The 27,185-nt window shown below is 38.1% G+C and overlaps 1 protein-coding gene across 1 annotated transcript in view; it reads right to left on the bottom strand.

Moving 5' to 3' along the window:
* LOC140551426 (LHFPL tetraspan subfamily member 7 protein) overlaps positions 1-27,185 on the bottom strand; it is a 133,862-nt gene that overhangs the window by 80,442 nt on the left and 26,235 nt on the right. The window contains exon 2 of the mRNA XM_072674853.1: positions 14,651-14,789. Coding sequence (XP_072530954.1) covers positions 14,651-14,789 — 139 coding nt within the window. The remainder of the gene's footprint in view (positions 1-14,650; positions 14,790-27,185) is intronic.

Here is a 27,185-nt window from a genome sequence, read left to right as displayed (position 1 = left end):
ATTGGACTTCTTCTCTGTTTTACCACCAGCTGGGATGGAGCATAAGTGAGGATTAGCTGTCAATGACGTTTAGCATTAGGCCTGCCATTAGAGTGCCTGTCAGCATGAATCATACCCACTTACTGGAGACATAAATAGTTCTGCACAGTGGAGTAGCGATCTATTTGGGGCAATGCCAGTGTTTGCTTCCCCCTGAGGATATCTAGACTTGTGCTAATTCATGTAAAATTAGCTGGTTATTCAAAATGGAGAAGGGACTCCTAATTGGTTTCCTGTAACTCTGACTATGTCATTCTCTAAATGCCATCTTGTGATTTCTTTGTTTAGAAAAAAAGAAAACTATTTTTATTATCCATGTCTGGACATTTGTCTTTGGCTTTACCAGGTTGCACACTATTAAAGTAATACATTAAAAAAAGAAAAAAGTGTACATACAAAGACAAACATAACACACAAAAACACAACTAAAAGTACACATTTGCCTAAAGGTGAACAACACACATTTCTATAGGCTTCAGGTATGTTTCTGTGACACTGATCAAGAATTTACGTCTTGCGCGTTGGACAGTCAATGTACTGAAATAGTGTCTAAAAAAAAAGCTAGACAGTCTGCATGTGTTGAAGACTTTAACACAAAGAGTGTAAGACTGCACTGTTAAAGTTCTTAGCTATACTTTTGGCAGCTTTGGCTTTTTTATTATTCGGACCAGAACATAAGTTAGTATAATGGCAATCTGTCCAAATTCCCTGGGCAGATAAAACGGCCTAAATGAGACACCGATTCATAATCAGGAGTACAGATCTGCTTGTGAATACGCCATTGTGTTGTCCAGCCTCCACCAACAGATTTACAACACTTTATTTCATCTCTCTGCTCACATAATTGAACAATTATTTAGGTCTTTCAGACAAGTTTCAACATTACTTAACATTGTATCTCATTACTTAACATTATACAACACAATATTTATTAGGTAATTGTGAGTCAAGCCATACAAAAGAACAGTAAAAACAAGCTGTTGTTACAGGGATACACCAGCGTTTTTATAACTGATCTCTATTCAATGCATATGTAGCATATAAAAAGCCATCATGGACCAACATTTAAATTATGTGGTTGATAAATACTGACACAGATTTTAAGGAACTAAAATAATTAATAAAAAATTCAAAAATATTATTTTATATGTATAATGTTCAGCCCAATGTGAAAATTAAAGAAACAATCAAAGAAAAGTGGGATCTGTTAATCATACATGTATTCATAATAGAGGCAAATTACTCTTTCAAAATATTTCAAATCTGTGCTGTGCCTTCTCCCACTGCACCTGCGCTTTATACAAGAAAGTGAAAAAGAGACAAGTTGTGCCTCATTGGACATTTCTGCTGATTCCCCAAGCAGCGGAAAGACGGAGAGGCTGCGAGGTGGAAGAAAGCATTGTACAGGCTGCCTACTCACACTCTGTTATTTATAGAGCCAAGATGACTCGACTCCGCTCCTACTCCACCAAACCACTGCCAGTATTTTGGCTAAGTGCATGGGCTACTGGAAAAAAAAAGTTTTCAGCTTTTTATCTCTTGGGAAAGGGACTGGAGTCATAGTGACCAAGCAGAATAAAAATAAATCTACTGAAGTAGTAAAAAAATAAGCTTATGGGACTATTTCCAAACGCTGTGGCTGAGGACAGATAAATAATTTGCTTGAGTAGCTCTTTCAGCTAATGCATGTTTGCTTGTTGTTTACTAGCAGTGTGGACGAAGCTGACTGAAAAAAAATCCACACTATGCATCGATTACTTACATACTTCATGAATTGGCAGTCTTTTTGTAGCATAGTGCTTTTAAATTATGTTTTTAAAAGCTTCTTAATTATTCCTAATAAAGGGTTTGGGAATCTACTACTCTATATGGCCAAAATAACTCTCAGCTCAGACAATAGCAGTAACATCGGCCATGCTGAAAAAGACTTTAGGTAAGGACTTACTGTTCAGTGACTTTTAGCATTGCCATAGGATGCCACCTTTACCACAAGTTAGTTTCTAAAATATATCTCATACTTGAAGGTTCAGCCCTGGTCAACTGTAATTGCTATTTTTCTAAAATGGAAAAATAATTTAATCTGAGTGGTAAAGTGTGTTGCCTTTCCTCTGTTGCATATCTCACTACAAAGTTCCAAACTGCAACTTCAATGCCAGCTGGAGAGTGTACATCATACCACCACTGGAGAACTGGAAATGTTCAATAAATTACATGAAATCACACATTAGTGTGACCCATAGTAATCGGTTTGAAACAGAAGACCCAATTAGCTCATATAGGTGTGATGGTCAGGTGAGATTCTTCTGTGGAATGGTAGACATTGCCTTTCTGGACCTGTTGTTTCCAAATGACATGGCATGTCGTTTCCAAAAAAAATGATGTCCCTTTCATGCTCTATATTCCCACCTGGCTGGCACAGGATAAGCTGAGAATTGGCATAAAGGTGAAGTTAGCTTACACAGACGTCTGTTCTAGTTCATTGAACACTCTGAACTTTAACTTAATAAAATAAGGCCTTTGAGGGTGGCCATGTGGGTATAGCAGGCAGATAAGCAGAGACACTGGAATAGTTATAAGGCAAAGTTTTAATTGACTGGAGGGCTAATTAACACGCTAGTTTCACTACCACTGCTCAAGCTGACCACCATCAATACAGCAGCCTAGATCAAACAACACACACATCAAACAGAGGCTAGTCCCCCTTGAACACTGAAGCCACACCATCAATAATAGACATATACCCCCATTGTCTTACATACAAATACAAACAAACATGAGCCGCAGCAGGGTGTGAAATGCCTGAAGTGTCTCTTTGAGACTCCAAAGAAAAAACAGAGTGTGCACTGGTGGATGCAATGCAAAGGCTTCAAAGGATAAAATCTAAAATCAGGTATTTCTGGAGAGAAAACTGTGGGAGCCTTTTTAAGGCCCCTCATTACGCACTACATGCAAGAACCAATAATCAAAAAACATTTTAGGTACCTAAAATTTCATATATGTTAATGTAACAGACAGAAATGGCTTGTCTTTACTATAAAAATATATTTACTGTACTGTAATTAATAACAACTTAAACAAAGTTTAATTCTGCACATTTATTGCTTATCTCACTAAGCAATAAAACTGTACTCAAGTGAACAATAACAATGCTTCATTAATTCCATCACTCAAAATGTCTAAAACTCTTACTGTTTTTAAGTAGTGTTGTATCAATGTAAATGATGCATAATGATCATACAATGAAAAACTCCATTACAAACATTGTATTGAAATTTGAGGCTATATTGCCAAAACACCCTTTGCTCTCTTACGGGTATGTCATGTCAATAAGTGTCAGTGGTTACACTCCTATTATTTTCGCTCATAGCAAGTGACCCTCCTCCTTGTTAGAAAAGGAAAAATGCAATGAGCGACAAGATGGATAAGACAGTTTGGTATAGGGCACTGTAGAGAGAGAGAGAGAGAGAGAGAGAGAGAGAGAGAGAGAGAGAGAAAGAGAGAGAGAGAGAGAGAGAGAGACAGAGAGAGAGAGAGAGAGAGAGAGAGATAGAAAGAGAAGGAGACAGACAGACTGGTTCTGTCAGAGTGGATTGTGCAGGGATGCTCCAGATTGCAAGAGTGAGATGTGAGATGTGACTCAATGTATTATCTTTAAACCCACTTCAGACACAGAGTCACATAACTGCATATACATGTTACTGTATATATCCACAGAATAGATAATAATGCAGTCTTGGAAACCCCAGTCAAGTGACAGATTTTGTTGATTTCCTAAGTGAAGGTCAGTGAACAAACACGCTACAGGAAACAAGCTTAAGTGTTTTAGAGCACAATTCCTGTTTACTTTCTGAAATTCACATTTTGCAAATGAATACAACACAGCTATAAGCTATTAAACAGTAATTATGATTCATGTGCAGGTGTGTGTCTCTGTAGAGGATATAACCCTACGTTTAAAAAAAAACAAAACAAAAAAAACAAAAAACAAAAAGACATGTATTTGCTTGCTACTGTGCCGCTGTTATGCTCACGCGAGGCTTGGACACCAATCTCGAGAAAGCTGCTTTGGGACAGTGGCCATTGTTTATATATCACTGCTGTCCAATGAAAGTCATGCATCTCCATTTTTAGTTTTCTCCATCGTTTGAACCCTGTAGCTGCTCTGTATATTGTGTAAATAATTCTGAATGAATAGACCAATAGAAATGCTGTAAATTACTTGGAATAAACTCTTACTTTACACTGAATTCCATTCAAAGTTAAAACCATTTTTGTGTTCTCCTGTCACTGGACAGTGACAATTTATATGAAAAATAAACTTGAACTTGATGTAATTTGGTCATGCAATTTGGATGCCCAACCCATTTGCATAAGACTAATATATATATATATATATATATATATATATATATATATATATATATATATATATATATATATATATCCCTGGTAAATATAGCTAACATTACATATTTAAGCATGTTTTTTGGTTGCATCTGTTACTTTAAGATAATAAACAGTAATTATGCTTAAGGATGAAAAAAGCACATGTAATTTGACCACCTTTGACCAAGGGTACACATTTAACACAAGTCAGATAGGTGCTGGAGCAACTGCCCATTAGTTTCCATTTAAATTAAGTTTTCTGTTCAACCACAGAACGCAGATCCAGTTGAAAGATATTCTGGAGAGTTCCGTTAACACAAGAAAGGGAGTGAAATAAGGATGCTGCAGTCACCTGGGATTGGGATTGACGACTGTAAGCAGTGCTGTCTGTAGCTGCAGTGTTATCAGGTTCATGTATGTGTGTGTCAGTGTGGGTGTGCGTGTTTGTGTGTGTACCTAATCCATATGTCTAGAGGCACAGTTCTCCGTTCCCGTTTGTGTGTGCCTATATGTGTGTGTGTGTGTGTGTGCACGTGTATGATGAAATAAACCTGCAACAGTCTGACAAATTGTTATTCTCCAGTTTGGAGGAATGAAGGAAGAAGAGAGACGGTGTGTCTGTGTGTGTGTGATTGTATGTGTGTGTGTGTGCGCACATTTTTACATCACTTCCAAACTGATTCTATCTCAACTCCCTTACCATGAATATTATTTCCCCCTTTAATGATACCTTTTACAGATTTATGCAAATCAGAATATCTCTCAGCCAATCGTTAGCATCCTCCCTGTCTCTGGTGCCTCTTCTCTCATCCCCAACATGATTTTGAAAACAGTGAGTCAGAGGGTGATTGACGGCTTGCACTGCCTGAGGCGGGATGATCTGAGTGGAGGGTGCTGATTAGCTCTGATGTTTTGTTGAGACTGTCTTTACCTCCTCATTGTTTGGGGTCCCAGATACCCTAATGCTGTATGTCTAAAATAATAATAACACTTTCAAAATAAACTCATATTTCCCCTCAATATTATCTTTCTTCTAGTGTAATTAGGTCTGTAGAGAGAAAATGTTTCAGAACTTAAACCATACACTTCTAAAAGGTGAGGAGGTCCATAAATAATATTATTACATCAAATAACTAAATATGTGATGCGTTGAGTCACATGTTATATTCTGTTATATGTAGGCTATGCCTGAGCTAAAACATCATAATTGTCATATTAAAACCTTATAATTTAAAAACACATTCTTTACACCACTCTATTTTTTCATGATAAGGGGCCCAAAAGAAAAATTTATTCTCATTTTTGTTCATTTTTTGTTTCTTCAGAAATCAAGGATATAAAAAAAAATAGTATCCTCTTTTTTTGGAGTAGCTGTATCTACTGTCCAGGGAAGTCCTTCTACTAGATTCTGGGGCATTGCTGTGAGATATTAGTGAGGTCAGGGTGTTGGATGATCTCCACCCCACCTTACCCCCAAATACCCAGCTCATCCTAAACATATTGTTTATTCCAGAGAACACTGTTCCACAGGTCAATGCTGGGGGGCTTTATACCCCTGTATCCCACACCTGGCATTAGACATGGTGCCAATAGGTTCAGGTTTATCTGCTCCAGAGAGTCCTATTCTATTGGCAGTACTTCTCTACAGGGACTAGACAAGCTGGCATTGGCACATCTGTGTCAGCAATGGGCACGACTAAAAGTAGCTAAATGCCTTTACTACAAGGGGTGTCATTTGGACACATGATGTATAATGGTCCACTTAAATGCCCTTTATAATATATTGCCAAATTAACTCACGCTTAGTTAGGAGGACAAAAGTCTTTTAGAGGTGTTTTTGTTATGGCTTATTCATATTTATAAGCTCATATAAACAATAAGCTGATCAAAACAATGGAAAGAGGGTCTCCAGGAGCAAAAACAGAGCATAAGGGTTTAGGGACACGGTGTTGTCAGGACTCCCTGCGGTTCTGTCGGCAGCCCTGAGGCGGTGGTGATGATGATGATGAAACTCGCTGTGCTTTTATGTGCATGTGCTGATGGCGGAGCATCGGTGTGCATGTGGCCCGCGGGACAGCTGAGGCTGCACACCACTCACTTTTCAGCACAACCCTGTATTTAAAAAAGATGGAGCAACTCCGGAGCGAGGGACTGTGGAAGGGAGGGGATAGGACAGAGTGATGTGGCCAAAAATCTTATCACAATATGTTTAATGTTTTAAAAATATTTAATAATGTTATAATAAATATTTATATTGGACTTTTAAGGATAGTACTTTGAGCTCTTAAAAGCACCATTGGTGTTTTGTTGTGTTAAATTATAACTTGTACATACAGTTAAAATATAAATAAAATCCAACTCTCTAAGACTTTTATGTTTAAAACCATTAAGGTTGAATTATTATTTCTACAGTGCTTGTTAGCTACCTTTCTTGTCAGCGTTTGTTCATTCAGCAAGTCACCAAGTGTTCCACAGTAGAGTGCTAATATTGAACTGAAGGGAAAGGCAATGCTGCATTACCATGCTATTCCGAGGTGAACACTGGGACATGTTCTGGGGGCAACTACAATACTGCAACAGCAGCTGAATGCATTCTGTGGTTGCGGCCTCATGTAGGGTATGTTAGGTATGGTTTCGGGTCTTTTACCACATTCAAATCCAAAGGGATCATGCCAGTTTCCTTCCTTTCAGTAAAGGAATCCTCAGCTTGCTCAACTTGAGTGGGTGAGTGAGAGTGTGTGAAGGGGTGAGTGAGTAAAAGTCAGATGCATGATGTGCTTCACATCTATAAAGATGAAGCAGGTCCAGGGCAGGGAAGGAAGGACTCTGAAAAAATAAGAAAAAAAGAGCAAAGAAAGCACAGAAATAAAATCACTAAAATCATGAAAGCAGGGCAGAGAAATAGAGGCAGAGAGGGATAAAGTGGTACAAGCGTAGGAGATGTAAGAGAATTGTACAGTACATGCATTAATTAGTTCTTAGGGATTCTTACAGGGAGGCCAAATTGGAAATCATTAGGGTAGAAAAGCTTAAAGTCGCTTCTAATAAGCTAACTCGCTGCGCCTGGTCTGTCACACATCTGCCAAAGTGCAAGACTGCAAAACACCTGAAGTTTGCAAAGAGGAAATAATTAAAACTAACCGGCTAAATTAAATGTGATTGCAAATGGTTCACAAAGGGGGGATTTTTGTAGCATCATTTGGAATTATGAATGAGCAAAGACTGCTTTTCTCTATTGTATCAGTACATTTCATTTGTTAAAGAAGCGATCAAGCTTGGTTTGAGATTTGCAGCTCACTAAGAATGGAATCAAGGGTAATTAAATTCTGGGCTGTAATACGAACGTGTCCTTTTGGACTTGTATATGGATGTGCAAGTCTTTCAGCTGAATCTCAGCTAAATCAGAGTTCCGATAATTCCCTTTCAGCTTTACTACACAGACCTTACACTCATCCACTCCACACTTCTGAACACAAACTGTGAGAAGTTATAATTGTGACCATGCAACTAGTATGTAGTTCTGTGTAGATTCCTATGTGCATATGGGAATGTACTGTGTATCTTTGTAGTATACTACTACATTAGTTCTTGCACAATCACTAGAATCCTGTTCTAGCAAGTCCTGCAAGGGCAAGGTCTAATGGAAAAGGCAGTCATATGTTTAGTACGTGTAATACAATTGTCCAAGCTTTTAAAGAACATTGGCAAAAAAAATCCCATTCAAACTAATAGGAAATTGCAATGATCTGTAAGCATGAGGAAGAACTATAGAGAGGAATCAAGACTCAAAAGGCAACACTCTCAAAAAGCATTAGGAGAAAGCACCAAAGGAACCAAGACTCAAAAGGGAACCCTCTCACCACCACACTCCTAGAGCACATAGAAGAACCAATGGGAAGAACAACGAGTCAAAGGAAAAATAAATCCAAAAGCATGAGAAAGAATCACCTAGATGAACCACAACTCAAAAGGGAAACTATCCAAAAGCATGAGGAAGAATCACCTAGATGAACCACGACTTAAATAGAATATTATCCAAAAGCAAGAACCAAAAAAGGCGCAAATAAGAAAACTGTAACAACATTTGGAAGAACCACTGAGAAAAACCAATATTCAAAAGGACAACCCATCCTCCTCTTGAGAGGAGTTATGATACAAATAGTACGAACAGTACTGGTTGATAATGTGGCTTATACAGAGACACTCAGATCACTCAGGAGGAATCACACAAGTACAGACTTAATTCAAAGTACAGAGTTAATTCTTCTAGGTTAGCATCTTTATGCCCCAGAGCTTCTTTTCACAATTTGTCTGGATCAGGCAGTAAATCTACAATCTTCATTAGTGCTTCTGAATTTCAGGCATCAACACATTTTATTTCACATTTCAACTCAACTTATTTTATTCATTGCTTGCGTGTGTGTGTTTGTAAATCTGTCAGTCCTCATCCTTGTCCGACGATTCCATCCTACTTACACTCCTTGGCAACACATGGCACCACTGGCCCAAATCCAGAGAGAGAAAACATTCAGATAAAATATACATGTAAAGAGAAGGAAAGAGAGACAGAGAGAGAGACAGAGAGAGAGACAAAGAGAGAGAGAGAGAGAGAGATACACAGAGAGACAGGTAGGGAAAAAGACAGAGAAAGAGAGGGAGAGAGAGAGAGACAGACAGACAGAGAAAGAGTATCTAGCTTATAAAATATGATTCTTCTCAACTCACGCTAAAAGATTCATTGGAATAGAAGAAACATGAACCCATGCACCTTCCTCTCTCTCTCGCCCCCTCCCCCTCTCTGGAGAGTGTATGCACTCACTACACTTCCAGCATCGTAGAGAAGATGTCTTTTAAAGGCAGAAGTGTTCTACTGGTATGTGTGTGAAGACAGTACTCTACTGACACATCAAACACAGCAATATAAACCAAATATACAGAAACTGATTCACCAAATGGAAACATAATCACTCAAATACATCTTATAAAAGTACACAACTGACACACCCACCACGACACACACTGTATTTACATATGTAGTTTATTCATGGCTTTTTTCCGTTTCCATTAATAATATAGTGATTCAGAATGAGGAACGGACAAAAATTGGTTCACTGAGAAAAAAGAAAAAAAAACATGAAAGGTCACTGCATGATAGATTTAATTTAATTTCCAGTTTACATTTAAAGTAAAATCTGTTGTTTTGTGTTTGCTTATGGAACTGTTTCTTCTGCAAATGCAGTCCAGCCACACAGGTCTGTTTCTATATGTTATAATGATATGTTCAATTTACAGTGATGAGCCAAAACATTATGCCAGAACAAATAGCAAATAACATTACGGTCTGGGATATATGTTAGGCAGTACTGAACACTCATTTCTAATGGTCAACGTGTTGGATGTGGGAGAAACTGAGCATGGGCAGGCATAAAGACTTAAAAGACTTAAAGACAATTCTGACAAGGAATCGTTATGGATAGACGACTAGGTTGCATTTCGGGCATCTCTGCAATGACATGGCTTGCCGGAGTCTCTGTCATGAGTACCTACCAAGAGTGGTCCTAAGAAGGAAAACGTATGCCCAGATTCCTTGAGGAAGAGAAGGCACCAGGATGCAGTATAGGAAGAAGATAAATATGGGGAACGAGTGTAATGCTCTGGACAGTGTTCTCATGGGAATTCATGTGGCGGTAAATGTTACACATGCTAGGCAAAATGGTAAAAAAAATACTACATCACAATATTTAAATATCTAAATTTTTTTGACAATACACAATATTAATCATGATACATGTAAGTGTTTATTATGATCATGATCAGTGTTCATTAAGCTCTAATAATATACTTGATATGCTTACTGCACACTGCATACATTGTTCGAAAATAGTTTGAGAGACATGAGCTCATGGCGTTGACCTCAACATTCCCTATATCTCAGGCCGATCAAGCATTTGAGCGTCAGGAACATACATACACCCACCTAGGATTAGTTCAGTTGTTCTGAATTAACATAAGCTTTTGGGAAGCATAGTCACTTTGCCATGGTCTAGACAAAGGCTCAAACTGTTACTCTCAGGTGAGAGAAAATTGTGTGGATGGTCATAAAAAAACTAAAAAACAACAAGACACAGGCCTGCCATAAACTGAATCTATTTAGAGTTCAATAAATATTAAATTCCAACATTTTAAACAAGATTAAAACAAAATGTAATATAATTTCACAGATATGTCATGAACACATCATTTTTAAAAATAGTAAACTCATTGCAAACATGTATAAGGGGAATCAAAATATATATTTATAGAAAAAACATAATATTCATAGGTCATACTACAGATTATCCAAACTACATACCAAAATCATTTTTTTATTTTATGGTTGCACCACATGATATTTTATAAAATGAACATTAAACAAAGTTTGTTTGTATATTATGATGGAAATTAAAATAAAAATGATTTGCAATGTTGCACAGGACTACATAACACATAACACATTGGAAAGCATGTCAAATAGGGCATAAAATAACAATAAATAGATTTTGAGTCATTTCAAAGAGGTTTTAAAAAAAGCAGGCATGGCCAGACGGTTGCACCACATATTTTGACACTTTAAATAACAGAAAAATTACAGTTACTAATGTTTTGAGAAAAGTGAGTACATATATGGGAGATGTTCTACATATATACTGGAATCTTTTTATGCATTTTAACTTTAAATAATGCAGTCGGATAGAAACTTTAGGTGTCAAGTCAATGACCTATTTGCCAGAACACCAGTGTCACTGTTTACAGTCAAGGGGTTTTACATTGCCATAGACTGAGAGTTGCCACCTACCAAAGAAGCCCTGCTTCATCTACACCTACAAGCACGATTGCAGCAGCTAAATATGTGGGCAACGAAAAGCCTTCCAGAGCCTTCCAGATTGCGTTGCTGGGCCACAATGGCCTCCATGAGGTATGCATGTAATGTAATGCAAGCAAGTAAAAGAGCAGCATTCAACCCCAAGAACATTGTACCAACTGCTAAGCATAGTGGACAAATCCACTATACATAGCATGAACAAATCTAAGGAGTGTAATAATGGATAAAACTAACTCATTTTGTTTTGTCAACTTGTTCAGCATATCCTGAAACTATCGGCTAGATAGCTGACACTTGGCAGAATCTTGCTAATGGCTACGAAAAGTTCTGGTCAAACTTTCTAGGGGACATTTAACCATATGTTAGTTGTGCCTATGTATATTGATGACTATGTGTTAATTTCAGAGAATAAATTCATGTCTATGATTAGTGTATGTACATTTTTGACCACAACTGTATATATCATAGAATCATGTTGGTTTAGTAAAAAAACACTTCACAATAAAAAGGAACAGGCTCTGACAAGGTAGCTTTAACCTGTTCTTCTCTAATATTTGTCCTGGAAACAAACATACACATTTAGACAGGTAAATCACTCGCTTAAAGGAGGAAATTGCTTGTTTGATGTAAATATCTCTGACAACTTGCCATTGTGACATAAGATTCGCTAAGGTGTGGTATCTTTTCCAGTGCATAATGCACTATTGTTCTTACATAGTCATTCTCCTTCAACTTTGCCACTTCCAATGATCTGTACTGCAATCACACCAGCACAAACAGACACTTACTTCTGTGCCCTTCATACTAACGACTGGCTATATTTTGGCTATAAAAAATGTCTTCTATTTATTTGAATGACACCTGATCTGAATGGAGAACAATGCAGGAGTGTCGCATTGTAGCACATATACCATTAAACATTGTATTTGGTGAACAGCAAATATCAGACTGTCTAGGCAAAATGGGCTGTGGTATAGTGTTCTCCTTTAGTCCAATTCATGAAACACACACACATACACACACATTATTTCAGCCTCATCTGAAAAGACATTGATTCAGACAATGATATGGACAATTGGGCTGGATATCAGGTTGATATGTAGGGAGACTCCCTACGGATTCAGTCAGAGTGGAGAGCTGGCAGTAAGCCAAGGCAAGTGCATCTATAAAAGTGTCCCTGAAAGTGCATGTAGGTTACAGTCCACAAAAGCTGAGGAATAGTAGACACATTAAAGGAATAGTTTGGTACATTCGTATAACAATACAATAATTCAATGCATGTTTGATATCAGACAATTGCTTCGTTAGCTTTGATAACTAAAAATTCACAACACTGAGGTTTCAAAATGGTTGATTGAAACTTTTCTAGCTATAAAATACATTTTGGTCATACTTTCTTAGACTTGACTGTGGATTATATAGTGTCAGAAATCCCATAAGCAAGTCTACTGAATCAGTTAAGGTAAGTATATGAAGTGTGACATTAGCCTCGTAGTGCATCTAAAATAGCAAATATTGGATGCCAAAGATGTACTGGCCAATCTAACTACACTGGTAAAGAAGAGAAACTGTGAATTGGATTTGTTTGCCAAACTACTCCTTTAAATACTGATCCAGCAGATAGCTTCAAGCTGTCTTTAATTTTTAAAAGTGGGAGGATCTAAATCTGCTGAGGTTTACTCACAAGAAAAAAAAGCATGAGTGAAATCAGTTTTTGGGTAAGCAAAAAAAAAAGGGCTGAATGGGGACTGAATTATTTAAGACCCATCTACAATATCTCTTTTGGCTTGGAGCGTCAGAACAGCAGGAAACACACAGGCTGGAAGTTCGGAGGCTAATTAATTTCCAAGCTTCAGCGTTGCAAAAAAGGGGAAAAACACTGAGAGCAAAAAAGCATTATTCAGCAAACACTGTGCAATGAGTCTTTGAAAGCTTCTTATCTTCGGAAGCATAATGTGCTTGTTCGAATGGTTTTCTCTTGACGACAGGCTTTCTGCTTGGTGCCACGCGCAGAGAAAGAGTTGGTGTATGGCTTGTACCAGAGCTAAGATTGATTTCAAGCATCTCTCTCTTACCCTTGAAACACTGGATGCTTCTGGGCCTGCAAAGAGAATACCAATGAACTCCAAAGCTCTCCTACTGTCAACGCCCTTGTGGAAATAGCTGGGCCAGCTGTGAATGCTCCCTTTATTATAATAGTTTTACAGCAATATCATTACTTTCTAATTAGAGCGGGGAAATATATCAGGAGGCGGCACCTATTCCCTGCTGTTAACATGATCTACAGTTGCACTGTAATGGCTATGGGGTGAGAAAAGAATGAACGACGGGCATTTAAATTGAAATTCCTACCGATATAGAGTGTAGGCACTTTTTGAGGCCCTGGCAATATCAAACACTTCAGGGTTTATTGGTAACTGCCAGTTTCCCCCTATATCCGTGTGCCATATAAACACTGTACGTTTAAAGGCATGGAGAAGGGCTAGTTGGCATTGCTCTTTATGTTCATAGACATAAAACTAGAGATGCACTCGTGGGCGTTTATGGGGCCTGTTGAATGAAGGCTGTCGCCTCTATAAGCCCCGTTCTTGCCCGTGAACCGGTGACCCGCTTTAAGGGGCCGTAATTGCCTTTTTACAGCAGCCACTAAATCTGAGGGCGCCTTCACCACTTCAGTTCGACGTGTTAGCATCATCCGTCTCCTAGCAACCACCATCCACAATAGACACTCCTGCCTTTATTTATTAATTTACCTCTTTCTTGGGTACCTTCTGTTTTGTGTTCTACAAATGCTTGTGTAGTTGTGAATATCACCAGGCTGACACAACTAAAATACTAGGAGCACATGTGAGTGCATAAACATAGTCTACCATTTCCACAAAAAAACCTGTGTAACAGTGTAAAACATCCCATATAGATTAGTATAACGTGTTCTGAACATCTCATCAAATCACATATTACAGTCCTCTACCAAGTCACCATGAGGAGTTCAATATGGTTCAGTGGCTGGGTACAATTATTATCAGCATTGTGGCATGAACCAAAAGGTGTTTGGCTGCAGTGAGGAGGTAGGGTTCATTATAGACCATCAAAACTGATTGAACAGGCAGAAATGATTCAATGTTGATAATTGCTCCAGGTTTATCTGACAGTCACTGTATCTAACATAACCATATAAAAGTTGTCCTGGAAACACCTGCCAACAATAAAACCACTTGGAAAACTGTATGGCAAAAATGCTAATTTGCCCATGCTAGGTTTCATTATTATAACAACTGCTGGTTTTTGTAAATGAAACATTCCTGTAAGGCATGTAATACATTCTTATACAACAATCTGAAGCGTAGGTGAACAAGTACTGACCCGCAGCCATCTGCATGTAGCCGGCCAGTGTGCAAATCCTTCTCTCACAGGTACCGCCGGGCAAGAAGATGGTGATGATGGCCAGCAGGGAGCTGACTGCCAGCAGCGCACAACCTCCAGAGCAGAGCACTGCACTCGTCTGCAAGCACAACACAACAATTCTCAGTACTTTCAACTATATTACAATGATAACATTCATTTTAATCAGGGCTTTTGGTGGTGGGGAACCCTAATTTTTCATCAGTGTTATCATGTTGTGGGAGCAATATTGTTCAATTGATGAGGCATCATATGGTGTTCTCAGCACTGGTTTAATGAAAATGTAATAGCTTGTCTGTTTCTGTCTTAATGGCTAAATTAAGTCAATTCATTTTCTTCACTGTTTATAGTATTCCCTGTGTGTGTGTTTGGCAGCAGAATTCCATTAAAATATATCTCTGATACTTTTCTGACTACTGTTTTTCTGAAAGTCACACTAGTGATTTAAACCCTTTAAAATAGCAAACATAATTGCCCCAAACAAAGTTGCCACTCATCTGACTTCAACAGCCCTTCAACATACAGGTAAAAGGTAGGAAGGGCTGTTGAAGGCAGACAAGTGGTATCATTGCCCCCCCAAAAAACACTCATCCAACTCTTTCAGCTCTTTAACTGTATGTTTGGAGCATCACCCTCTGAGTTATCTTCTGTTTTTAAGAGAGTGGTAGTAGAGTCAACACAGTTTATTATCTTGTGAAATGGTTCACCTCTGTGCAACACTACTGCCAAATTTCCAATGCTATCCAATTTGACTTGCAAGCATGCTTCTAAAGACTACTGAAAATCCCAGCCTTACTATGTAAAACATTTTTGGGGAAAAACACAAGGCTAAACATCATAGTAATTTCAATGGAACAGGTCTACTGTATAAGCAAATTTGTTTGATTTATCTAGCCGTCATGGGTTGTTTGAAACTGGCTATTCACCAGATGGGACAGAATGCTGTGGAATGACTTTGATTTAACAAGATAAATAATGGCAAATAACACAGACTACTTACAGGCAGAGGCATCATGAAAATAACATGATAAAAGTTATTACATCCTTAAATATCAGTATAAAACCTGTTATCATAATGTCTTTATATCATTATAGGTAGAATGATTCAAGCCACTTAAACTGCAGATGCAAACAATGAACTTGGGAGGGATGTGAGAATGTGTAACTCCTTAGAGACCATTTGCTTCAGATTACAGTACTGGAGCTCAGCTCTGTTTGTATTACACACAAACCAAAGGTGCTAGAGCTCTGCTCTTGTATGCGCTGGCTGGGCCAGCTTAACCCAGTTGTTTATTTCAATAGCTTATATAGCTTATATGTTTATTTCAACAGGTATATATAGCTAAACAGCTAAACTGTAGCAGAAGTTACCTTGAACCTTGAACCTGAACACTTATGACTCACTTATTCTTACTTATTAGATGTGAGGCACTTCATAGACCCAGTTTCTATCTAACAAACCAGCACATACACATCAAGCTATCAAGCTGGAAGATACAGAATCGGCGTCTGAAGTGAAAGTAGCATGTGGATTGACATGGCACTTCTTGCAAGAGTTCTCATGCAACTCCGTGCAGTAGAAGGCATCCCAGGCTAGGAGTGGCATTGACACAGACACCACTTACCCTTAAAATTATTACAAAGCTGTTCATTTCAGGTGAAATTGCTACAGAATGTCGCTTCCCATATGGTTTGTTGCAATATAAATATATGACTGAAATGTAAGAACTCAGAGTTCAGTTTTATCATGAATAGTTAAAATAACTGTGGTATGGCAATTACATAATAACTGTGACTGTGACAATGCTACATAACTACGGTATGCACAAGAATGACCAAACCATACATTTGATATCATAGCTTTCTGTGTATAGCACTTGGTAAATCCATAATACCAGAACTATCATATCAGTTCAAGGTTAATCTAGTTAATCTAGTGCATTTATTATTTATATACTCACAATACCTCAATTTCCTCAAAGGCGTTTGTTTCATTATGCTTGTTTTCTGTCCAAATGCTTGTTGTTTCACAGGTAAAAAATGGTGTGAAATCAGTCAATTTAAGTGCTTCCTGGAGGTAATAAATCCAGTGAAATAAATAGCATAGTTCCACCAATCTTACATCCGCCATCTAGCCCGATTCAGTAACAACTGAGACAAGAACAATCAGGGAAAAAAAGAAAGTGGAAAAACAGAGGGAGAAAACCCTCAACCTTCAAATAGGTAGCATGAACGAAGTATAGGTAGTCATAAGCAGGTTGTTTTTTCCCCAGCGGCTGTTTCTTAGAGCTATTTTTTTGCTAAGAGTAGAGGAGAGGAGCTGGTGTTGACTATCATTTAGTTATCACTTGTTAGCTCATCACTAAACGGAACAGCAGTCGGGGATGTTCTGTTTGAGCTCATCTGAGACACCCATCCATATCTGATCAATACCAGTAGTGGACAGAGGAAGAGACTGCCACACTCACTCTGCCTTTTACTCACACACACAAACACACACACACATACAACATTGTATTAAAATCATGATTTTGCAATGCAAAAATGCATTCATTACTTAATTGTGGAGAATAGACATTCAAATAATTATATCTCATAATTTGTTAACAAAAAAAAAAAAATCAGGTATCATGAATCATTTAAATATGCCCTTACACAATAGTTCATTATATCTAATGAATCATATTTTATATAATCTTTAATATAAACACAAACACAAAAGTTGTAAGCCCTTGGGGAAAAAAGGATGATAGATAAAAAGAGAGAGATAAAGAGAGAGAGAGTGGCAACCCCTTGGTCCAATGCTGTTAGTAGGTGGCCGCTCCACAGTGTCTGGGGGGCAGGAGGTGATTTCCCACTGATGGCTTACTACCTTATCCGGTGGTTTGATCTCAATGCCTCTTCATTATCCCCAGCCCTTTGATACACTGCTTCCTTTCTTACCCCCTGAGCCTTGCCCAGACACTCACACATGTTCAGTTAGCACTTTTATGCCTTGGGAATTTTAATCAAGGTTATGCAATGCAGTGGCATAGTATACCTATGCTAAATGTAAGGCTATACAAAAGCGTGTAAAAACAAGTGCAGCTATAGAGCGTTTATAGTATTGTATTGGGTACACACATGGGTATCGAACAACACGTATATAAAAATACATAACTATTTTTACTACTAAATATACTGAATAAAGTGTGATGTAAATTAAACAAGCAACCCACAATGAGGGCTGGCCAAATATAAGTAAATTAGCTATGGTCTAACTAATTACCTTATGGCTTCATTATAAACACATTTTAAAATATGCAGAATTCACTGTATTAAATCAAGTTATGAATTTTGTAAATTACACCAGTCAAAGTTTTGAACACACATTTTACTATTTTGCACATTTGTGAAAAACAAAAACATTACCAAATAACAAATATGGTGACCAATGCATGTTCTTTTTTCCTTCATTTTTCAAGGCCCTCATTTTTTCCCTTAATGCAAATGTACACACTCTTGGCACTGTCACAAGTAACTTCATAAAAAGCCACCTGGGATGCTTTTCCAATAGGCTTGTCAAACTAGAGTGACACTCGCTCAATAAATACTCAATAAGATTCTAAATCCACTTAAACCAAACAAAAATGTTGGCTGGATAAGCTATTATGCTAGCTGACATGAAGCAACTGGGTTATGATCTGTAATAAAGGGGGACACATATGTAGCACCACAAACACATTCACAGAGAATGCAGAGAAGGTCACTAAGGCAACCCCACAAATGAAACCACAAGTAACACCACAGGTACTTCACACTGACCCTGCTGTTTGGGTGATGTTTGGTATCATCATAATTAGGTAGAGGAAGAGGCACTGTGAAAATGTATGTGAACAAAGAAATATCAAGGTTAATATCTATAACTCTGGTCACAATAATGCTTCTATTAATTAAACTGCACATGTTAATGACAACACAGTTGAATGAATTGAAGCACTGCATGCATCTATTACAAAAGCCTGAAAAGATTACGGATTCACCCACTTGAACATGTTTCCTACTAAAAGATGCCAAATGGGATTCATGTATTCATGGAAATAGCCTGCGTTCTCTGTGCCATCTTTTGATCTCACCTGCTTCAGAGCCTCTGCAGGAAACAAGCTATTCCCTGTAGCACCGGCCAATATTGCCACAATTTGTTACAAGAAAAACACAGACATATTACAGCAGAAAGGCTAAATAAGACTACAGAATGCTGTTTAATAGAAGGGGGAATAACAAGTGCCCCCACAATACCATATTATCCAGATACTTGAGCTATAAAGCAATTCTACTGTGATTCTTAAAATTGTGTGACGTGAAGAATTGTGATATGATGTATTGCAATCTATTGCTAATTATGACTTTGTTATGAATTCTGAATGTACATTTATGTATTTGACAGATTTGTGTAATGGACAAGTAGATGCATATAACATGAAGAGGCCCAGCAATTCTTTTTGTAATAGAGGTAGGTTTCCTATCTGGATTTTGAATCAAACATACTTATATACTGTTCAGAATGATGGTGTTATCCACTTTAATATTCAACAACTGCTTTTTTGTGTTAGAAAAATGTTAGCTGCCTTAATCATGGGCATAATTATTTCCATAATTCAGTTTAAAATCATAGCGATGTTCTAATTAGATACATATTTGTGTCTCATGTTAATGTTTTCACTTTCACTTTCCACTTTCTGGCATCAAACTTTACTGTTATCCCCAACTGCCATGGCATTACAGGAACAGCTGCAGCGTGGCTGGCTGTGAGTTGTTACTTTATTTTATCCTGCTGTCCTTACTATTTTATCCTATTTTATCCTTTATCCAGCTTCAGAATCAATAGATCAATATCTTAGCTCCCTGCTAACTGCAGTATTAAACTTCGGTGAAGTGGGCAGGACAATGCTTGTAAGAACTGTGCAACACTGTTTTACCTGAGTCATATTCATGTAAAATCCTGCAAAATAACTCCTCATCATTCCCTTGCTTTTTTCACTTTTTGTGATGTTTCTGTTTCTGTGTTCATCCTGTTCTATTCCATGTGTTCCATTTCATGTGACCGCCTGGACTCCTATGAGTATTCAGCCTTTAATAATTAGGAATTATTAAACATCTTCTACATCTTCTCACCTCCAATAATCCTACCACCTGTCCACTAGACCCTGTTCCATCCCCTTTGTTCAAAACAATCGCTCCAAACCTCCTTCCCTTCATCTCCTCTATCATAAACAGCTCTTTGTTGTCAGGTCAGGTACCATCGGCCTTCAAGTCTGCCAGAGTCGTGCCCATCCGAAAGAAACCAACTCTGGACAGCTTGGACATCGGCAACTACAGACCTATCTCTCTTCTCTCTTTCCTCTCAAAGATTCTCGAACGTTCTGTCTACAACCAACTGTCTCTCTTTCTCACTCTGAACAATCTTCAGGACCCAAACCAGTCTAGCTTCAAAGCTGCACACTCTACTGAAACTGCTCTCATTGCAGTTACAGAGAAGCTCCATGCAGCTAAAGCTGCCAGACTGTCCTCGGTTCTTTTCCTTCTTGACCTCTCTGCAGCTTTTGACACAGTGGACCACAAGATCCTCCTGTCTGTCCTTGCCGGTTTTGGAATTACCGGCTCTGCATGGCGATGGTTTGCATCATACCTGCAGGGACGCTCATACCAGGTAACGTGGCAGGGCGACACGTCCACTCCTTGTAGTCTCTCCACTGGCGTTCCACAAGGCTCGGTTCTTGGTCCTCTTCTTTTCTTACTCTACACCAGCTCTTTTGGTAAAGTGATATCCTCCCATGGATTCTCTTACCACTGTTACGCCGATGACACTCAACTCATGCTCTCTTTCCCACCGTCTGACATCTCAGCATGCCTCGTCGACGTCTCTTCTTGGATGGCGGCTCACCACCTCAAACTCAACCCCAGCAAGACGGAGCTGCTGTACATCCCGGGAACTGCTGGACCAAAGAACGATCTTGCCATCACTTTTGAGAACTCACTGGTCACTCCTTCTACAGAAGCTCGAAGCCTTGGTGTAGTGATGGATGATCAGTTATCGTTCTCAAGTCATGTTGCAAACGTAACTCGGTCCTGCAGATTTCTCCTGTACAACATCCGGAGAATTCGACCCTTCCTCTCTAGAGAGGCCACCCAGGTGCTCGTTCAGTCTCTCGTCACTTCCAGACTTGACTACTGCAACTCTCTTCTGGCTGGTCTCCCTCTGCGCACCATCAGGCCCCTGCAACTCATCCAGAATGCAGCGGCACGGGTCGTCTTCAATGTCCCAAAATTTAGCCATGTCACTCCACTGCTGCGTTCTCTCCACTGGCTTCCTGTAGCTGCTGCCCGCATCAGATTTAAAACCTTGACGAAACCTTGAGCCCTTCGAGCTTCAAGTACGGCTCAGCTCGACCCGCCATCCCTCAAAATCTGCGGAAGACAAGCGTCCAGGCTCTTTTCTGTCCTGGCACCAAAGTGGTGGAACGAGCTGCCCCTGGGTGTCCGAACGGCAGAGTCACTAAATTGCTTCCCCTTCACAGTCTAAGATCAACAAAGTGCACAGAAATCAATCGGTCCCTTTAATTAATCTGACATTTTCGATTTTCCCCAAACTCCTAGGGCCAATAAAGCAAGTGGGCCGCTGACGAGTAAAATATGTTCATGTGCTGGCCCAGCTGCAATTAGAGCCCGATCCATAAATCAAAACCAATAACTCTACATACTGCTTAGATATTATTGCTGAACACACTCATTATCATTAGAGATTAGACAAGAAAACAAGACAGAGAGATAAATGCAGTCTAGGCAGCCAGCTCTATGACTATGTATGTATGTGTTTCCCCTAGCTGAGCCTAATTTAGTAGAAAATTAGCTTCTAACAGCAACACCACTTTAATACGGGTTTCTGAATAGATGCTAATTATTTATCTAAGTATTTATGTGCACTCGGAATGCAGGGCTGATTTTCAGTAGAGATTTCTAGGATGTGCACTGATGATGCTCATCTTACATGTTTCATTTTTTAGTCTAGTGTTTAATTTAAGATATACAATCCAAAACAAGTAATACACAGTCATATCAGAATATTATGACCACCCCAGGTTCGGAATGAACATTATATCAAATTAAATAAAACTACTGGACCAGGTATCTTTGGATACGTTGAAATGGAATTCAGGCAGTCAGTCATTGAATGTGGCAGTTTGACGTTAATAAAAGCAGCTTTATTATACACCAGTGCTGAAACCAGCCTCCTCTTCAGCAGAGAGGTGTAAATGGTTTTAAATGTGCAGTGCAACATTTGGAAAAATCCAGTTTATTAGCAAGAATTATAGACTGCTGAAAAAAAAATCAAGGTCGAACCTGTCTTGTTACCATGGTGAAACATTTTCTCATATATCTGACTGCGAGTGTGTGTGTGTGTGATTGTGTGTCCAGAGCTGGCTTTGGCTGTTGTAAGCAGGGAAGCAGTGATGATTGGGAATCAGTCCAGCCTCTCGTGTTCGTAATGAAATATGAAGCCTCCAAACGAGGGCCGCACTGAACTGGAACACTCTCAGGCGAACACTCTCACACTACAGGATTGTATCACTGTATCATTGTGTACTGTATGTACAAATTGACCAATGTACTTGACAGACAAATGAATCAATGAATAAAGCGATAGCCCTTTCTTCATCCTAGTCTATATATTAACTTCCCTCTCAACCAAAGCACATCTTAGCCACTTTATTGTAAACACCTACCTTAGACGGGATGTTTTTTGTTGGCGGACTAATAAGCAAATTAATAGGTTTGCTTTAAACAGAAGTTACCACATTGCGTGTTGGCTTTATATAATAATATAGAAAATCATAGAAACAAGCTATGAAATGTTTGTTAATCAGTAAATTATACGGCTATGAAATGAAAGCCCACAACAATCTATCAGACACAGAGTTACAAGAGTTAGATTTCTCACTAATAAAATGTTTATTAATTAAGATTAATAATGATTAATAATGATAATGATTAATGTAATCACTATATTCAAGTCAAAGTTGTGAAACCATGTCATATTTTACCAATGTTAATTAAAAGTGCAATTCTTTTCAGTGTAGCCTAAGCACAAAAGTATAAATATATATATATATATATATATATATATATATATATATATATATATATATATATATATATATATAATATAAAGTACATGCCAAAGAAAACGTGAAAAAATAAAATCACACAGGAAGTAATAAAAAAAAGAATGCTATTAATTGGTCAACTGGACAGAAAAAGTGTAGGTGCATATTAATGCAAAAGTCACGACAGACAGTACATTTTATGTAAATGCAGTTCTTTGTTTAAGTCACTTACAATAACTTACAATTTGATCACAACAATAACCAGATACAGTTGTTAAATTAAATGGTTAGAATATAATCAAAGTTATTTAGACTGGTTTGATGTGAAAGGTCCATTTGTCCAGTCCTGATTGTTTTGATCTTTGCAAAATACTGTTCATTTTCGGTTTTCATTCCTGTTCCTTGAAAAAAAAAAAAAACACCTGATATACCCATGCCAGCACAACATACTCTGAGACACAGTGCTCCTGATAGTCCAAAAACGGTCAAATACCCAAATAATAGCTGTTCAGCAGTGGTCTCTTTCCATTAATTAATAGGTTAGAGGGTGGATGATTAATGGGCTAGTCAGCCAGTCAGTAGCTACCATATAGTATGTCCCAGATAACATGCCCATGTGGGGCTTGTATGGGTAGCCCAACTAGGAACCAAAAAGTTCTGTCCACAAATTCCATGTTGGCCCTTACATAGGCTTGCCCACCAGGATCAGTGATGTGACCAGAAGGTGTTAGACACTCAGAGTTGAACATGTTGGCTGGAGTAAAAGGTATTTCTGTTTTTGTGTACAAAAAACCTCAACAACATTCACCAGTCCATATGAACCTCTGAGTCTCGTCTGAACTAGCGTAAGGCAAGCTTCTGCAGACCTGTTCATCTGGGCACAGTCAAAGTAGGAAAAGTAAAGATAGGCTTTCAAGTGTTTCTTTTTTTCTGTATTTTTTCACTAAGACATCAGCGAGAAAGATTTCCAGCAGCACACAGCGCATTTCAATCCCTTATAATGGAGCTAATGTACATGTAGCCTAAGTATATCATAAATGGAGAAATATTATATAACCAAAGCAGTGTATGTGATATTAGAATGTCTAGACTAAAAAGAATCAGTTCACCCAGCATTATTCCAGTCAGGATTGTAGCATGTCTTTTTTTTTTTTTAACTACATAGCCGTCTAAGTGCTTACCTCTCTCTCATCTTCTATTCAGAGTAATAGCAATACCAATCACTGTAAGTGTCTGTCCCTGACATGTCTGCTCTCTCTCTTACTCTCTCCCTTTCCTCAACTCCCTCCAATCACACTCAGGCCATTAGTGGCATAACAGGCCTTCATAAACATTGCTTTACACTGCAGAAGTGGCAACGCTCCAGTAAAGCTCTAAGGCTGTGGACTTAGTTAGGACTTAGCCAGGTGTTTTTATTTTCATGCCACTGCATTTTCCTCTCTCTCTTCCATCTTCTCTTGTGGGATAGACTCTGCTAAAGCAGCAGTAGGGAGTCTTTCCTCTAAATGTGGCACCTAAACATGCTGTGGAAAACCACAGTGTTACTTTTTTTAAAAGGCTGAGCATCTTTGTGTTTGTCATATTCTGTTCTGGGGTTTGGAGGTAGAATAGGTAGTGGCTGAGTGAAACGCACACTGAAAACAACTGTGGTTCTGTACTAATAACTGGTGGCATCAACATTATCACCATCATTAAAAAGTGCTTAATGGCAAGCCAAATATCATTTGAACACAAGAACCCATGGTTTGGGGCTCCTTTGTAGGGACTGGCAAGCCTTAAGTGGATGCATAAGACCTGTCCTAAAACTAAAGCTGAGGCAGAGGTGAGCCATGTAACATAACAATGACCCAAAACATTCTGGTAAAAACAACAAGGAATGGTTTCAACAAAAGAAATGAAGAGTTGTGTTATGGGAAAGCCAATCCTGGATCTTAATCCAATTGAGAAACTGTGGGGTAATTTGAAATGGGCTGTGCATGAAAGAAACCCCTCAACTATCACACAGCTGAAGGAAATCTGCATGGAGAAGTAGGGAAAACATTTTCCTAGTCGAAATTGGTACATGGTTATAGGAAACATCTAACTGGGGTCATTTCAGACAAAGCAGGCATTACCAGCTATTAGGGCATAAGGCGAAGAAATTGGATTTAATTAATGATTATTATAAATTATCATTAAATTATATTTATTCTAATATTATGTAATCAAATGATATTTCTGTTCATTAGATATTCCAAATGAATAAACATATTTCTTCCTTTTTGTTTTGTTATATTACCTCCATCTCATAATATTGTACAAATGAAATTCAAATGTCCATATATGTAAATATATATACAATATATAAACATTTTTCATGGGGTGTCCCAATTTTTGTCTTATGACTGCATTTAACATTGTTTTTCCTTTCAAGTATGTAAGTTAGTAAATAGGTAAGTAAGCAAGTAAGGTTTATATTTAAAACAACCTTTTCTTGTATTATGTTCTCCCTTTGAAGTGCAATAATGACAGTTATATATTTTTTGCACAATTTTAACATTACTATTTTACCCATTACCCTTAAATTCAGACATGGTGTTTTAATACTTTGCCTTTGAGACAAATATATGTAAATGATCTATATTCTGACCTGTTTGTGTCTTATTCATAAAGCATGACTTAAACACTCTTCACAACTAAAAAAAAGTTATAGGACATGGTCTCTTTAATACATGAATATTACAAATTGCGGGTATGGGAGAGCTGTTACATATACTTTGCTTTGAAATATAGCAAGTGTTAGTATCTATTAAATTAGGTTAAATAGAGTTTGATGGTGTCAACTGTCATATAACTCTTCCAATCCATGAGCAAGCTACAACGACATAGTGAATAAATGCTTAATCAGAAATAAGCCTTTCTATAGGGTTTTTTTTTGTGAAAAATCAGACTTTTTGTATGGTTCCTTCTATTCCAGACATGAAGAAAAAAAAAGACTAGTAGAATTGTAGCAGAGGCACACTGCTAATTAGGAAATTAACAGCTATGGAGGCATCTACTTGCACAAACACACAGCAAGTGTTTATAATCCTGGAACAATAATTACCAGTGAACTCAAAACATTGTTGCAAATAAGACAGCGGCAAGTTGCACATCAGTACAACAAAAAACACTGCCTTCCATTATTAACCAAGCAATTTTTCAGTCTCCTCTACCAGATACTGTGACTCGATAATTGCCTCATTCCGAGAGCTTTGATGGCCACTGTAGATTGGAATGCAAATCCGTGAATCAGGTTTCTGTATTTGTATTGGGCAGGGCTAGAATTCCTTCACAGGGGCCATGAAGTTTCCCATAACACTCCCAACTAGGAAAAGTCTTCCCATTCACAATGAGTCCAGGGGTAATACTAAACGGGTTCTCTTTGTATGAAGGAATTCATCATGTTTTCTCATGCTAAAAAGCCTGGCAGGGATACTTCCCAGCTCTACTTAACCAGGATGATAGTATACTATGGCACGGATTATCAAAACAGGCAGGACTCTACAGAGCTAATATGACAATGAACTTAGGTGAACTTGCTGTTGGTACAGTAGTTGCTCTCAGAGCATCTACCAGCTCCCTTTTCACAATTAGACACTGTTGAAGACTTGATGAACTGAATTAGGTGTCAGAGATTAGAAGTGTGTTTATAAATCACCACTGATCAATGAAATGAGTTAGCATTAATGTTGCTTGAAGAACATAATAAACATATTTTTTTGCTGCGTAATACTCTCAAGCAGGGTTTCGTACAGCAAGTGAAACCAGTCACACACTCTTCCATTGCCCACAACAAGATTCAATAATCCAATATTTCCAATGTAGACTATATAATCATACACAAATAATCATACACAAAAAATTTTCTCTGTTTCTCTATTAAGCCATATATTTATTCCATATTAATCATATAAACTACCTACATCAAATTCAACCTAAATGTTTTTTGCAAATAACTATCATAACTATAATATGTGCCATATTTAAAATGATGTTTAAATGTCTGGAACAAAATTATTGTTTTTAAAAAATAAGCTGGCCAACAGCCTTCATAGCAGAACCTGTTAAGAAACAAAAAGGGAACTGTAGCCCACAGTTTAAAATATAGCCCTTTGGAGTAATGATGATTATGGTCATTCGATACACATCGAAAACACAATAGAATTCAAATTTAATTGTACAGTGCCTTTCATAGTGGCCGTGGTCAGAAAGCAGAAATTTACAGGTACAGGCCCCTACTAAGCAAGCCAAAGGAGACCGTGACAAAAAAAACTCCCTCAGGGCGAGAGGATGGAAACTTGAGAGAAACCAAGATTCAAGCAATCTGAGTT

This window comes from Salminus brasiliensis, chromosome 1 (assembly GCF_030463535.1).
Source record: "Salminus brasiliensis chromosome 1, fSalBra1.hap2, whole genome shotgun sequence".
In the NCBI taxonomy this organism is placed as follows: domain Eukaryota; kingdom Metazoa; phylum Chordata; class Actinopteri; order Characiformes; family Bryconidae; genus Salminus; species Salminus brasiliensis.
This window is presented reverse-complemented; position numbering and strand designations above follow the sequence as displayed.